The sequence below is a fragment of the Triturus cristatus genome, chromosome 7 (assembly GCF_964204655.1).
Source record: "Triturus cristatus chromosome 7, aTriCri1.1, whole genome shotgun sequence".
In the NCBI taxonomy this organism is placed as follows: domain Eukaryota; kingdom Metazoa; phylum Chordata; class Amphibia; order Caudata; family Salamandridae; genus Triturus; species Triturus cristatus.
The window spans coordinates 397,843,700-397,859,635 of NC_140590.1; the positions used below are offsets into that span (position 1 = coordinate 397,843,700).

Here is a 15,936-nt window from a genome sequence, read left to right on the forward strand (position 1 = left end):
GCTCCGCTCCCTGCCCAATGCATTCCTGTCTAGTAGTTTAAGTAAACATCCTGCCAGCTACCGAGCAAAGGCCCGGCTTCTCTGTCTTTATGCAAGTAATTCATAGCCCTGTTACTATGGACGATTTCTGCCCCCGCATATTGTGTAGACACTTAGACGCTTGTACACGCACTCACAGTCAATATAGTCAGTATAGAATAAGGTTCTACTCCGAGAGACCTTTCTTTTTGGATAACATAGTTCTTTAAACATAGGATGTTAGATATGATTTGGGATTAGGTTGACATAACCCCAGACTTTTGTCTCCACATGTAGAGCTAAATGTCAAGTCCCTTTCTCCCTCTAGCCCCACGTCAGTTACACGTCATGCTCGAGTTGAGCACAAGTAAGGCAAAGTTCCAGTACAATTCCAGCAGATCACGCAACCCCCTCCAGGTATCCACCCACACATGACAAATTACCCATTATCATCAAGTGGACGCCCACATGGACGCCCACCTTCACGCCTACTTACACGCCCACATGCTCTTATCTCATTCTCTCTTGCTCTTTTGCTTACGTACAATTGAGAAATGTATATATACTGTACTCTGTGAATAATGTTTGGAGAATATATTGAGAATACTTTTGAGCCCCTTTCCAGATCCAATTTTGGTGATGGAAATATTCTCCCTTTGACTCGAGTTATTGGAATAAATCCCTTTATGAACCTGATACCACAGACTCAGCCTCTTGCTTTATGCATGATCTTATTTATATTTTAAAAGTCTGAGAGCGTAATATTTTATTTACCACAGGAAATAGTTGTGGTATTCTCATGCTAAATTTGTTGGGGTTGTTTTTCAAAGTATAATGCAATAAAGGGGTTTTCATGGTGTCAATAATTGTGTATAGTTGTACATATAGAAAGTTTAAGTCTTACCTGTCTCAATAAAGGTGGCCTTTTCTGCTAAGATAACAACAGTGAGTGGGTTGTATTAATGAGCGACGGGGACCCAGGGGGAACAGGGGGCGAGCCGATGTCCCCCTGGGGTTTTTCGCGCTGTGGGATAATCCACGCTGCATGATAGGTGTTAGGTAGGTAAGGGGGCTGGCCTTATAGGTAGTCTATATGTAGGTGTACTTTTGGCGGGAGGGCATTGCGGCGGTTAAAATTAATGACAGACTGCTTTCTATTATCCACCCACCCACTATAATAAAAAAATTAATTTAAAAAAAAGTCCCTTTAAGACAGGTGAGATTCCCTATAAGTTCAATGCTACGTAGGCGTTTTTTGGGGGTTTTGGATAGTCTGGAGCGGGCTTATCCATCCCTCAGAGGTGGTGGGGGGAAAGGTCAGTAAGCAAAGGAGGGGAAAGGAAATGATGGGATTTTGCATTACATGGGGTGTATTTATGCAAGTTTTGTTGGAAATATTTGGGGTATTCTCATGCTAAATTTGTTGAGGTTGTTTTTCAAAGTATAATGCAATAAAGGGGTTTTGATGGTGTCAATAATTGTGTATAGTTGTACATAAAGAAAGTTTAAGTCTTACCTGTCTTAATAAAGGTGGTCTTTTCTGCTAAGATAACAACAGTGAGTGGATTGTATTATTGCACGAATACACACAGATGTTTATTGTGTATATACACCATCATGAAGTTTTGGTTGAATATCGCTGTTTATTTGCAATTGCTGGTGCAGACATCCCTAGTCTTTCTTCTTCTCTATCACTCACTTCTGCTGATTTGTTGGCGCACGCTCTAGTTTCCTCCAGACCTTAGCACACCACGTGACTTGCATCCTCGATTTAGATGCTGCAAGCCGAGGACGCTCACAGTGCCTGACTCCTGCCAGCCCTGTGATGCACCTCGCCATGCTCCTAGCTGACTCTTTCAAGTAAGTTCTGCCCTGCGCCTTCCCAAGAACACAATCGGTGCTGTTCATGGCCCCCACAGGCCGGACCTCCTTCTTTACCACGTCACGATAGCTACCGGCCCTACCCTCATATCCCAGCAGTCTCCTGCTTGGTGATTGCTCTCTCTCCCTCTCTACCCCTCCCTACACTTGCAGCCCCTTGTTCTACCTCAAAGGAGGTAAACACTGCATGCCAACTTCACCAGTCATTTCCATCAGCTTGCGCCCATACCAGTATGCATCCAGTGCAGTTCTCGGCCCCAGCCATCGATCCTCCCATTCCCACCACGTCTTGACAGTTACCGGCATTACCCACGCATTCTGGTGAATCCCCCCGCACTGGTTGGCTTGCATTGCTCTCCCCTTCCGAGTCCAGTGTCCAGTACCTGTAGCCTCTTGCACACCTCAACGGAGGTTCATTCTGTTTTCCAGATCATTCACAGCGCCACTCCACTCCCACAGCCCGGTGGCTCCCTGCCCTGCGTCTGTGTTCTATTTGAAAGAGTCCAGTACTCTTCAATCCTTGTACGCCTAGGTCCCTATGCCGCACTGGTATCATTTACTGCAGCCCCCTGCACCTGTTCACCCACGGTGCAATGCTGGCCACGATTCCAGGATGTGCATTACTCCTTCATTGCACATCACACTCACCAGGATCACTCGCTTGCTTTCTAGGTAACCTCACCAGCAGCCCCTTGGTTATCGGGACCGCAAGCGATTTCCGTTTCCTCCTGGGACTTCCAATCACGTCCATCTCAGTAAGAGTTTTCCCCTAATTCATCCTTCCCTTTCTCTGCCTCGGGACTTCTTCCACTCCCGCTCCCTTCTTCCTTTCTCCCCTTAGACAGTACCTCTGAAGGTCCCAATTCCTTGGCACCTTGCCCCGTCTGGATTTTTGACAGCACCCCACCGGAAATTTGACAGTGCGCCCCCTCGCGTAAGTCGTCTCTCCCCCCAGTGGGACCAGCGCAATTTCGCACTATTCTTTTCTTTGAGCCTAGTCACGTGGTAATTGTCTGCTGCGACCCATCCCTACTCTGTCCCTCACCCCCACTTGGGCTCACTTTTAATTAGCTCTTATACTTTCTCCTTTCTATTCTCTTCATCTTGGTCCACCATGGAGTGATCATATATATATATATATATATAACAGGCCAAGCAATGTTTTTGGTTAGTTTGTATTTGAAAGGATGAACGGAATTCTTTCTTAATTTTATCTTTCTTTATTCCTTTTATGTACAGGATTTTATGGTGCTTTTTCTCTCTCTAATCAGTCTCCTTCTGGAATGTTCCGGTTCCCCGCAGTGTGCCCCTCGGAGGAAAATAGGACCCAGGTAAGACTTTGTCCTTATTTCTTCTTATTTTAGTAAGCTGTTTATTTAGCTATTCGTGGCAAAGGGGTTTGAGGAGTTAATTAATCTCATCACCCACCTGTCACCAGTGCGGTCACTCGCAGTCACTCTATTATCGGTTCTCTTTGTTTTTACTTTTCTCTGTGTCCCAACCTCCACCCTCCTCCTACCTTGCCCCTACTTTAAGTTTGCTCGTTTCCTCGAGCAGACTTCCACCACTTATGGACCCAGCCACGCACCTGAGAGAGCCACGCTCCTCCGATAACGTGGCGTGGTACAGGGTCTTCTTCCTTCCAGCTCCGGTCACTCTTCGTCCTTAGTTGGTCTGTCACGCAGAGGAATACCGCGTTCTCTCCAGGCCGTCCTCCTTCTCGTCCGTCCGCGTCTTCCTCTTGGATCTTGGACTGTGTCCCGCCTCCTTCTTCTTCTGGGCTCCCTCTTAAAGGGCCAACACTGTTTACAGCTGCCTCCGGTCACGTGAGCAGGCAGCGCTGCTCGAGTTGTCTCGATACCGCACGAAGCAGGATTGGCTGTAGGCTAGAAGGAAGGGGAGAAGAAGGGGGTAAGGCAGCAGGGTCCTCCTCCTCTTCCCTTATTAAGATATCATGCGGGGATACTTTGTGACATACCCCTCCCCAAGTCTCTTCCCGATCGGAGAAGAGAGGGAAGCGTGAGAGAAAATCAGCATTCACATTGGCCGAGCCCTTGCGATGTTTAATCTCAAATGAAAAAGGTTGTAATGAAAGAAACCATCTTAATATATACGGGGGATATTCCTTTTGTTACAGCTCATCCATTGCAAGGGAGCATGGTCCGTGTATAGGGTAAAAAATGAGCCCTCTAAATAGTAGCATAGTTTGTCTATGGCCCATTTGATAGCAAGACATTCCTTTTAAATAGTTGAATTTCTTTGTTCTCGAGGATGTAATTTCCGGCTAATAAATAACACCGGACGTTCAATTCCCTCTTTGGTTACTTGGGAGAGGACAGCACCTAGTCCCTTTTCTGAGGCATCAGTTTGCAGTATAAAAGGTTCCAGAAAGTTGGCAGAGATCAGAACAGGGTTGGATGTTATGGCTGTCTTTAGCCGTTGAAATGCTCTTTGTTCAGAATATGGGGGATTTAAGAGGTCTTTCTTTTTCACTTCTTTTTTTAAAAGATCCGTTAAAGGTGCCGCTATTTCAGAGTACTGGGCTATAAAGCGTCGGTAATAACCCAGTAAGCCCAAGAAGGACCTGATGTCTTTTTTGCTGGTCGGAAAAGGAGTGTCTAGGATTGCCTTGACCTTATCTTGTTGTGGAGCTATGACACCGTTCCCTAGAAGATACCCCAGATATCTGACCTTACTGAAAGCTACCCTGGATTTGTTTGCATTTACGTGAAGTCCCGAGGATCGTAGGGCTTGGAATACTTTTTGGAAGTGTATGAGATGTTGTTCGCAATTGGGGCTGAAGACAATGATATCATCCAAATAGGCTGATGAATAGGATTGATGGTTATGGAGAATCCTGTTCATGAGCCTTTGGAAAGTAGCAGGAGCCCCGTGTAAGCCAAAAGGAAGAACCGTGAACTCAAAAAGGCCAGTAGGGGTACTGAAAGCGTTTTTTTCTTGGTCTTCTGCTCGCAATGGGACCTACCAATACCCTTTTATAAGATCTAAGGTAGTGATATACTGAGCCTCACCAAGCTTCTCGATCAGTTCATCGATTCAGGGAAGAGGGTATGAGTCGAGTTTTAAAATGGCATTGACCGCTCTAAAGTCAATGCAGAAACGGATCGAGCCATCCAATTTTGGAACAATCACAATAGGAGAAAACCAGTTGCTCTGTGAAGGCTTTATAACTCCCATTTGTAACATATATTCTATTTCCATAACAATAGCAGTCCGTCTGGCTACTGGGATACGGAAAGGGCGTTGCTTCACTACCTTTCCTGGGGGAGTGATAATGGCATGTTCAAAGAGATTGGTTTTCCCCGGTAGATCAGAGAAGATGGACGCAAAAGAAACCAGTAATTGTTGCAGAGAGGCTCTTTGTGTGTCACTTAAAGCCTCATCTATAACAAGGTGGTCCAGAGAAGAAAGGGTTGTTAGAAGGTTATTGCTTTTAGGGGGTAGGACCTATCCACTTCTTTAAAAGATTGATATGATAAGTCTGGGTTCTGTGTGGGGACATCTGTATCTTATACGTTGTGAGACCAATCTTTCCTATGACTTCGTATGGTCCCTTCCACTCTGGTTGTTTTTTTATTAAGGGTGATTAACCCAGTCATGGATGTTCAGGCTCCTCCATTTTGTTCCTCTATTATGAATGATCAGTTGTCTTTTTTGGGCCTTATCTAGATTAGCGTATGCAAACCCCCTCAGCTTACTTAAGCAAGTTCTTAGTCCCTGGGTGTAATCTAACAGGGTTAGGTGATCTTCGGGCTTTTCCTGTTCCCAGGATTCCTTTGTCATTTGTAGTAGGGTTCGGGGCTGTCTTTCATATACAAGTTCAATGGGAGAAGCTCCGAGGCTACTTTGTTTTTGGCTCCTGATGACAAAGAGAGCAAGGGGTAAAAGGAGATCCCACTCTTTGCCGGAGAGCATATTTTTGAGGGTTAACTTGAGTGTAGCGTTGCATCTTTCGCACAAACCATCCGTTTGTGGGTGGCAAACTGATGTTTTCATATGAGTGATATTAAGGGTTTTACAGATTTACAGAGGGAGGGGACCTATAAGGTCCATACCTACTCTCTCAAAGGGTTTCCCTATTATCGAGAGAGGTTGCAAGGGGGCAGGAGGAGGCTTATAAGGATTTCTCTACCGGCAAATCTCACACTCTTGGCAATACTTGGCTATGTGTGCATAGATACCAGGCCAATAAAAGTGGCGCAGAGCGGTTTGTGTGGTTTTCTCCGCTCCCGAATGCCCAGCAAGAAGATGGGCATGGGCATAAAAGAGTACTTGTTCGCCGAATGATTGTGGCACGACCAACTGAAGGACATCACCTTGTTTTCCTATACGATACAACAAATCATGTTGTATGAGGAAATGAGGGTAAGTCACATTGGGAGTGATAGAGAGGTCTTTTGCTTGCTGCCAGGCCGCTTTTAATGTAGGATCTTGGGTTTGGGCATAATGAAAACTCCTATCAGAAACCCATGGAGCTTGAGTGAGTAAAGCGGGATTGGACTTTGGTTCTCGGCATTTATATTGAAGCTGTTCTGTAAGCAGTGCTTAATTTGTGCCGGTGCTTTCCGGTGCTCAGCACCGGCACTTATTTCTCAGGGCCGGGTCAATTGAAGTTTTCTCCAGGACACTGGTTGTGTTTGCCAATGCTTGATGGCAGTGTAGTTAAACTGTTTTGATTATGGTCGGTTTTCTATTTCTACCATACATCTCACTAGATTATCTCTGCTCGGAATGGAAGAGGATGCTGAGTTAACGTGCACTGCAGTTGAACCCAGGCGGGAAGAGAAGTTCTGCTGCTCGATGACTGTGCATATTTGGGCACGCTTACTAGAAAGGTAGAGAAGAAGCCATTGTTCCATTTCATTGGTATGTTTTGAATGGTTGGACAGGGGGAAAAGGCACAAAGTGATTAAGGTAGGTTTGATTTTTGGTGCCTCCTTGCACTGCTAGTTATTGTTAGAAAAGGTGGGAACTGCCACTTTTGTTATGTGACGCTTAAATGTAGTGCGTCATTAGTGAATGAACGTAGTAAATTATTACAAGTGATGAGGTGTGTCATTTCCTCATAAAAGATGTCGTATGGCTACAGAGAATACCTTGGATTTTAATGTCTCCCGCTTATTATTGTTAAATATATCATATGGTAAGCCTAAAGCCCCAGCGTTTTTTCCAATTTATGCTTAGGTGTCCACTGTGCAGTCTCTCGGTCACAGCAGTTTCAGACCCACATTCCCCGAAGTTAGTCATTTACACTTGCTAGGTATGTGTGATGTGCAGACAGAATAATGAATCTTTCGCCAGTAAGCGGTGTTGCACAGGCATCATGGTAGTGAGGAGTAAGAGTTATATTTCTGTGCTGTGGCGTGATCGTTTAAAAGGAAATAAACTATGTTTTGTACGATGTGTGAGGTTTTGGCCAATGATCTTTAATGTCAGTCATTGTGCAGTCGTCTTCACACGACAATGGGTGGGTTTCAGTTTGAATAATGTTAAAAGTGTATATAAATTGAGGGGCATGAAAAAGCAATACAGTTAAGAGCACAGTTTTGCAGTAGCTCATAAATCTGCAAGGCTGTATGGAAATCAGGGGTAACTCTTTGACCTGTGGTAAAGGTGTGTGTGTGTGTGCACCGCAAACTAATTATCAGAGGCACATGGACTCAAGGTGGCCAATGAGGAAAAAAACGTGTTTTTCATTTCAGTTCTACCTCCATTCTCGCTAGAGCCTTCCTTTTTGTGTGTGTTTGTTTTCTGGCATTTTTTCTGGCCTCAGCCTCGGTGTGTGATCTTACTCGATGTGCCCTGGTTATTTTCAGGGTAAAGACACTGAGTAAGTGTTAAAGTATAAGGCGCAGTTGTGAAGCAATAAATGAATGATTTAATTAATTTTCTTTTGTGTGGCTTCCACCTTAAGAACTTTCAGTGTAATGAGATAATGTTGGGAAACTCTAACTTCCCATCACTCCCGAGAGAAGGGTTGGAATGGAGACCTTACCTGAGTTCTCATCTGGGCCGGCTTTTGGCATGGGCGAACTGGGCCAAGGCCACCATACTTCAGATGAGTGGATGGAGCTGTCTCAATTAAAGTCCTAAAGACACCAACGTCCCTTTTGATTCTAATGATTCAAGATTAAACTGCTTTAAATATATTGTTTTACTTGTTGCAGGCGTTGTTTTACACCCCAATAAACCCCCTCCCATCTTCCTCTTACCCTCTGCTGTCACGCATCAGTACTGCTCGTTATTATCCTGTCTCATGCACTAAACATTTTGCAATTATAAGAAAATCACTTTATTTTCCACAATTGTGATACTACCCCGATTACAACCTGATTCATTTTCAACAGGTTCTACTGCTCCACACACATTTTTTACACCTCGTGTTTGAGAAGCAAATACTACTATAGGTGTTTTCTGTACAGCGTTTCACTGCTCTTTTGAATTAGGCTTCTGTTATATCAAGCAAAACAAAATAACCACTGACAAAACCAATAGGTTGGACTTTTGACTAGTGAAACCACATATGCATGCAAGTACACAATATAGATGCGCATTATAACAGAAATCACATGTTCAAGCAGACAGACCAATATCTCTACAGATTTTAATGCATATGCAACCAACAAAAAGAGAAAGTGTACACTTTCAGCTCAGTCTGCTAGTTGTGCTCTCATGACTGGCAGCGAAGTTCCTCTGAAATGTAGTCCCAGAGCAGGGTATGACCAGAAGGCCACCGAGGCACTATGCAGAGGGCAGTCTAATTCACCATGCTCCAGGGCCACAAAGGCCAGACGTTCTATGTCCACGCCTGTCTCTTCTCTGCTTGCATGCATTTCACATGTGCCCTTTAGAGTTTTATCCCTTTCAAAGAGAACTATCCCGATCTCTTCTCATCCTCCCTCTTTCCAGATTTCGCCTATGCCTGTGATCTTACCTCATTTGTTCACCCCACATGTGAACCTCGACAGTATTTGAATTGCCATACCAATAAAGAATCTGGGGTGAGCATGTGACACAAAATGAGGCACTGTTATTTTTGCTGCCTCCTTGCAGTTTGAGTTTTCGGCAAACACTGTGCTTTGTTTCAAAGGTGGGAACTGCCATTCTTTATTATGCGACGCTTAACTGTAGTGCTCTATGTGAGAAAGGTGTGCGCAGGACTCAGGTTCCCCTCTGTGAGGTTTAAAAATTGTGGCTTTCGTCATGGAGAGGTAGAAATAACTACCAGTGAATTAGATTGCATGAATAGGGGGGCTTTTTTTGGAACATGTGGGTTGCTACATTTTCAGGAGTAAAATACAGGCCATTTGTAGTTGTTTTAAAAGTCTGTAAAGACCCAGACATGATATTAAATAGGACTTTAAACAAAATGTAATGTATTCTTATGTAATCAACACTTGCAACACTCCTGTGCTGCCTAACCAATCTTACAGCTTTAGACAAAGTGACTCACAAACTTTACTTGGTTCAAGTTCATTTTTATTCTTTAGTTTTCACAGTTCATCCAGTTTAAATTGCTTTTTCACGATAAGACTGTCCAAACACCCATCGCTTCACATGAGGTAGTTGTGCCAATCCAGGCCTCCTACCACATCACGTACGGGACATTTAATTCATGTATCACAGCTAATGTCTTAGTCCCAATGCATTTCGGGCCCTTATTTTTGGCCCTTCTTCAGGGAAAGCTGTTTAAATTTAAAAATAACATAAAGACCCATATTAGTCTTCCATAATACAACATTGTGATGTTATAACTCATATACACATTCTGTGATAATCTTATCCATGTTATGCCCTTTCAACCAACAAACATTAATTAATACAACCACGTTCCCTCAATAATATTCTAACCTTGCCAAGAGTTTACTGCAAGCGGCAACCTCCCCCACTCCATCCGCGATATTAAACCTGCCAATATACCCGGGCTGCTACGTAAACAATCAACCCTCCTTCATGTTATCTACTTGAACTTAATGCTGAACGGACCCTTACTCCCTGCGGTCAACCCTTGTGTAATAAGCCAGAGCCCTGTAAACTAACCTCTTAACAACATGCCGTCCCACGGTTCCATTTTATATCATTTACCTGCTGGTGTTACATTGTATTCATATGTAGCCTGACTCTTGTCTTTTATTACTTAATTAGTAGTCAAGGATCCTTAACTCTGCAATCATCTCTTTTAAAAGTGCTTTCTAGTTATATTTGCTAGTTGAAGTATATACAGAGAAGGGCAAAAAATACCAGCTTTAGGTGATTCTGCTTATTTTTGTGCTGGCCAGGACATTAAAATACCGTTGGTGCTATTAGAAAGAAAACGATCAGTTGGCAACCCTAGAAAGTTCTGCGAATGTGGCAATTACATTTGGGGTGGAAGTTTGTGGGAAGGGTGTTATATGCTCACATCTCAACAAGAGTGAGGCAAACTCAGCTGAAATTGGTGCTTTATTAGTTCAAAAGTGCATGTGGAAGCCTCTCTGAATAGAGCTGAATGTCTGACTTCATTGAAATAGGTGGCAGTGATATTTTGTGTCTTATAGCCTGATTGTGTAATAGAACAATTTGTTTGAAGCATGAGAGAAAGATTCTCCATTAAAGCTCTATTCCTATGGTATAACTGATACTTAATTATATTTCTTCAGAAATATCTATTGTGATGCCACAAAACATTGTTTGATGGCACACAACTTTAACACAGTTAAAGAATAGCTACTGATTCCTGTACAGCACAGCTATGCATTGATGAAACAGGCCCAAGAATGATAAAGCCCTATCATCCCTCGACTTTACGTACTCAATTACTATATATTGATAAAGTAGAGGTGTACTCTTTTTTTCTCTCCCTCAGTATCGGCTTTTTTCCCCCCTTCACACCTCACTCCTTCCCTTCTCTCCCTTCTCCCTTCACTTTGTACCCTACGTCCGCATTTCCTGTTAATTGCTGCCCAATCTAATTGCTTTTCATTTTTCACCTTCCCATTTTCCCTTTCACTCTCTTTTCACATGCTCCCCGCTGTCTGCTCTTCTTCCTTTGCCTTTCTCCTCTTTTCATTCTCATCACGTTCCACTCCCAATCTCTGCTTTCCCCACTTCGCTACACATTAATTATCTACCTTATCCATATTTGCCTTCGGACCTCTCCTCCTTACTCACTCTCCCTTTTATGTTTTTCTTTCTTGCACACATCTTAAATGTCCACTCCAGTAATCTGCCTTATATCTCAGATCTTAAATCTTGGTGTGGCCACTCAGTCATCTTTCTGAGGTTCTTAAAATTAGTGCCATTGAGCTGGGATAACAACATTTTTTACTTGGTGTCAAGGGCCCCTCTGGTGAATATGTCCTTTACAAACCTACACAGTGTGTTAAAGACACAGAAATGTATTTCAATCTTTTGTTTTTCAATTTCTTTGCAATATTTCACTGTCGTCATTCCATCAGTCCCATCTTGACTCCCTTTCATACTCATATCCATTCCACTGACTTTCTTTCCTTCATCCCACCTTTTTTCATTTCCTTTTTCTCTTCCTCAGTACCTTTAGCCATGCCTCCTTTCTTCTTTTCATTCTTGCTTCCTTACATCTTCATTTATTCTCCATCGTTCTTCCCTTGGTGCATTTCTTCCTTCTTCCTCCATTTGTTGCTTACTTTCTTTTTTCTGCTCCTTCCTGCATCCCTTATTTAATTTCTTCCTTCATTATCCTCAACCCTACCTTGCATTTTTCTTCCTTGTTTCCTTTCTTCTTTCTATTCATCACACATCGTTCACTTCCTTTCTCCTTCTATCCCTTCATTTCTTCCTTTCACATTCTTTTCTTAATTCCTCCTTCCTTTGTCTCTTCCTTGCTTTTGAACACCACAGTACAGGCACATTCTGTTTAGTTTGCAAAGCTGTCTGAAATCCTCAAACTATCTTTCCTAACGCTGCATTTTGGGATGTACACACATTCTCTAATTTATGTTCACTTTTGAGTTGTTGTCAAAGGCTTTCCGTATGTTATGTTACATTGATTTGTATAGAGCACTAATCACCCTAGAGGGTATCCAGGCGCTTGGGCAGGTGTGTAGGTATGTGGTCCCCGAGGTGCTTATATGAAGAGCCAGGTCTTCAGCTTCTTGCAGAACTCATGAAGTAAGGAGGTGGCTGTGATGTTTTGAGGCTTGTGGATGTGAATGGAGCCAATAAATGAAGTGGGAGCAGCCAGTGGATGAAGTGGGCAGAGCCGGGAAGTGGGTGGGGCCTCCTAGAAAAATGTGAGCACCTGCACTTAATATTTTACAAATTAAGCACTGAAGAAGTCTAAGTAAAACGGGATTGTCAGTCCCTAGGATAACCTTCTTGGGGAGCCTGTCCATTACCCCTACTTTTACCAGCATCTCTACTCCCTTTAACGTTTTCACTGGTATTTCCGCTAAGGGATATGGCTTAATATCTCCATGAACACACTGGATGGGCACCTGCATTTTGGACGATATTTGGGAAGGTTTTATCATGGACTCATGTACTACGTATTGGTGACATCTGGAGTCTAGTAAAGCAATAACTCTATCCCCATTGACAAACAAACTTACATAGAAGTAGGAACCTAATTCTTCTGTATATAAGAGGGATCAGGGCATATAACTTATGTCCATTGGTTCTTCTGTTTGTTTCTTGTGTGGGCAGAGTCTGGCTATGTGGCCCCACTCGCCACAATGAAAACATTGGGGCCCTTTTGCCAGTAGGAATTCTGTTTTGAAGGTCCGGTTTTTGGTTGGTTCTACTGCTACCTTGGGGTTCCTTTTTTCTCCCTTTCCCTGTGCTGACGTTGAACGTGAATGTCTTTCAGTGTCCATTGATAGAGGTGTCAGTTGGGCACTAGTGAAGATTGTTGCCATCTCCACGGCCTGCTCAACTGTAAGATGGGGCTGATGTCTCAGCCGTCGCTGGGTGACATAGGGTAGGGCTTCTAAATATTGTTCCAAATAAATTAAATTAATTATGTCTTCCTTGCTGTTCTCTTGTGGATGGAGCCACTTGTCGTCAGCCGCTTTTAATTTTAAGAATAGGGTCTTCAGGTTATCTCCTGGAACACCTTTTCTTTCCTAAAGCGTACTCTATACGCTTCTTGGTCCATACCTAAATGGTCCAAAAGTATTGCCTTAATATCTTTGTAAGTGGCTGTACCAGTAGGGTTAGCGACGTGAGATGCCGACTGTGCTTCACCGGGCAAAGAAAAATGGCCATTTAACCTCAGGCCAGCCGCACACCCTGGCTACTCTTTCGAAGTTTAGCAGGAAAGCGTCAGGGTCTTCTCCTGGTATATATTTCTGTACAGTGACCCCTGGGAATCCTGTTTGGTTATTAGGTTTGGTTTGGTCCCGCCTGACTTTGTTTTTCTACTGCCCTCTGAAAATATTCCAGTTGCTGTGTTAGTGAAGTTTTAAATAGGTCCCGGTCAGCCTCGGCAGAGGTAATTTGTCGCTCCATTACCCACTCCAGTTTTTCTTGGCCCCTTAAAACATGCTGTATGTGATTTTCCATTTTGTCAGTCAAATGGATAGTTATCCGAGTCACGGCACCAAATGTGACAGGCCAAGCAATGTTTTTGGTTACAGTTTGTATTTGAAAGGATGAACGGGATTCTTTCTTAGTTTAATCTTTCTTTATTCCTTTTATGTACAGGATTTTATGGAGCTTTTTCTCTTTTTCTATCTCTAATCAGTCTCTTCATCCTAAATATACAGTCTTCTTTCTTCCCTTTTTGGCTCTCCAGTCTCCTTCTGGAATGTTCTGGTTCCCCGCAGTGTGCCCCTCGGAGGAAAACAGGACCCATGTAATACTTTGTCCTTATTTCTTCCTATTTTAGTAAGCTGTTTATTTAGCTAATCGTGACAAAGGGGTGTGAGGGGTTAATTAATCTTATCACCCACCCTTCACAAGTGCGGTCACTCGCAGTCACTCTATTATCGGTTCTCTTTGTTTTTTTCTTTTCTCTGTGTCCCACCCTCCACCCTCCTCCCACCTTGCCCCTACTCTAAGTTTGCTTGTTTCCTCAAGCAGACTTCCACCACTTATGGACCCGGCCACTGACCAGAGAGAGCCACGCTCCTCCAGGAACGTGGCGGGGTACCGGGTCTTCTTCCTTCCACCTCCCGTCACTCTTCGTCCTTAGTTGAATTATGGCATTATTCTTTGCTATCCGATGTTACAATGGGCATACTACAATGTGTGCTTATTTTTCTTAAGGCCACATCGGGCACCTCTTCAGGAATACACAGTGGCTATTTTTAGTATACAAGCAGAAACACATTATGTATTAATACTTATCACTGCTGTTGAGTTTGGGAGGGTGCCATGAATCACAAGAGGTGAAACCTCAATTGAGTCATGTTGTTCGTCCCGCCTTCACCTAAAAAAACAAATAGTAAAAAGTATATGAAATCCGCATATACAGTTAATCTCATGCTGTTCTCTCAAATGTATTAGCTTTAAAACACGTATTTAAAGAGCCACAGAGTATATGAATCGGAACAAAGAATGAAGCAGTAACAATCAGCAATAATGATTCAGAAGGCTCTACCGTGCCTTGTGGTAATAACATGAGATGTGACATTTGCACAGTAGTAATAAATATCTGAATATGCGTTTATCACACTTGCTCCAGATACCATTATTCAGTACCTACTTGAGAACAGCTGCATGAAGAAACCCCACACAAAACTTGTTTTTTTCCCCTGGCATTACTTTTTAGGAGTAAGCAACATATAGCCACAGTGGATTGTGACCACTCATATTCACAATAACATGAGGGGCAAGACTTCAGCCCTACCTATTCAGACCCATTGATCAATGGAGACAGACAGGGGAAGTAGGGAGATGAGAGGGCATCCCAAGTAAGAAGCACACAGAGACTGGATCTCATGCCTCGGCACCAATGTACACAATTGATGAAAGTGCTGGTAACAGAAACCCCAAACATTGAGATATATACTGGAAGGAGAAATACCTGCTGGGTTAGCATCTCTTCAGACTGCAGAAGTTGGCAAAACTCAACCAAATAAAACATGGTGTCACCATCACGGAGAACCACTTGGAGGCACTGATCCAGAGTGGGAGAATCACACAGCTGGGACTTCACTGCTTGGTATTTTCATCTTGCAAGGGCATGAATGTTAGCCTCCTTGAACTGAGTCCTAATGTCTTCTTTAACCCATGTTTGTCTGCGGGGATGTCAGGTGTCATAGTAGAACTAGTACAACTATGGCAGAAAGATGGTCTTTAGGTCATTCAAGTATTGATAGTAGACTTCAAGTGAGTCAGTGTTCAGTAAGACATGCAAAATCCCCTTTGTTTCATCTTCTGTTGTGGTTTATGGGTGAGCCATTTTCTGGTGCAGCACATCCATAACCAGAGGCATACAGTACCTGATGGAAGCATGAGGCAGAAATGCTGCAAGATCAAGAGGATCCAGTATCTCGGGGCTCAATGTTATGTGCTTGACTTGTATGTTCATTTTGAAAATGCTCTGCATGATGGAGACCAGAATGAACCGCAGGATTCCCGGTGCTCCTTTCCTTGCAATGCAGTATGCACATATTTTCCAGCTTGAGAGATCTTCTTCACAGAAGGCAGTGTACAAATCAAATTCTTTGCAGACGTCTTGCAGGAGGTCTCTATAGAGAGACACTGGAAAATGTTGAGCAACTTCTTGCATGTATGACACCATAACGAATATGCATTTCACTAGTAATTTGTCCTCTATAAAAACTAGTTTGACTTTGGCCTTTGGATCGGATGCAAAGAGAGATTTAAATCTTTCAAGACTTGGATTCCATCTCCAAATGCCTCTGGGGGCGAGCGAAGAAGTCTTTTCAGGTCATGGGTATCAAGGAACTTGTTGGAGATATCATTAGCAAGGACCGCAGGAGTCAGGATCCTGTTCCTCTTCACCTCTTGTTCAGGAACAGCTTCTGCTGTTATGTGGTTATGCTGGAGGTTGGCAACGATGACAATGAGTCGATCCTTTCGGAGGCCCAG

The 15,936-nt window shown here is 43.3% G+C and overlaps 1 protein-coding gene and 1 pseudogene across 2 annotated transcripts in view; one reads left to right on the forward strand and one right to left on the reverse strand.

The window, feature by feature from the left end:
- LOC146809780 (uncharacterized) overlaps positions 1 to 15,625 on the reverse strand; it is a 36,302-nt gene extending 20,677 nt beyond the window's left edge. The window contains exons 1-2 of the mRNA XM_085614892.1: positions 15,324 to 15,625; positions 3,488 to 3,686 (exon numbers count right to left, since the gene is read on the reverse strand). Of these exons, the coding sequence (XP_085471018.1) occupies positions 3,488 to 3,686; positions 15,324 to 15,625 (501 nt within the window). The remainder of the gene's footprint in view (positions 1 to 3,487; positions 3,687 to 15,323) is intronic.
- LOC146809781 (uncharacterized protein ZSWIM9-like) overlaps positions 1,814 to 15,936 on the forward strand; it is a 133,858-nt pseudogene continuing 119,735 nt past the window's right edge. The window contains exons 1-3 of the transcript XR_014966485.1: positions 1,814 to 1,878; positions 2,572 to 2,654; positions 3,139 to 3,230. The product of XR_014966485.1 is annotated as an uncharacterized protein ZSWIM9-like (transcript). The remainder of the gene's footprint in view (positions 1,879 to 2,571; positions 2,655 to 3,138; positions 3,231 to 15,936) is intronic.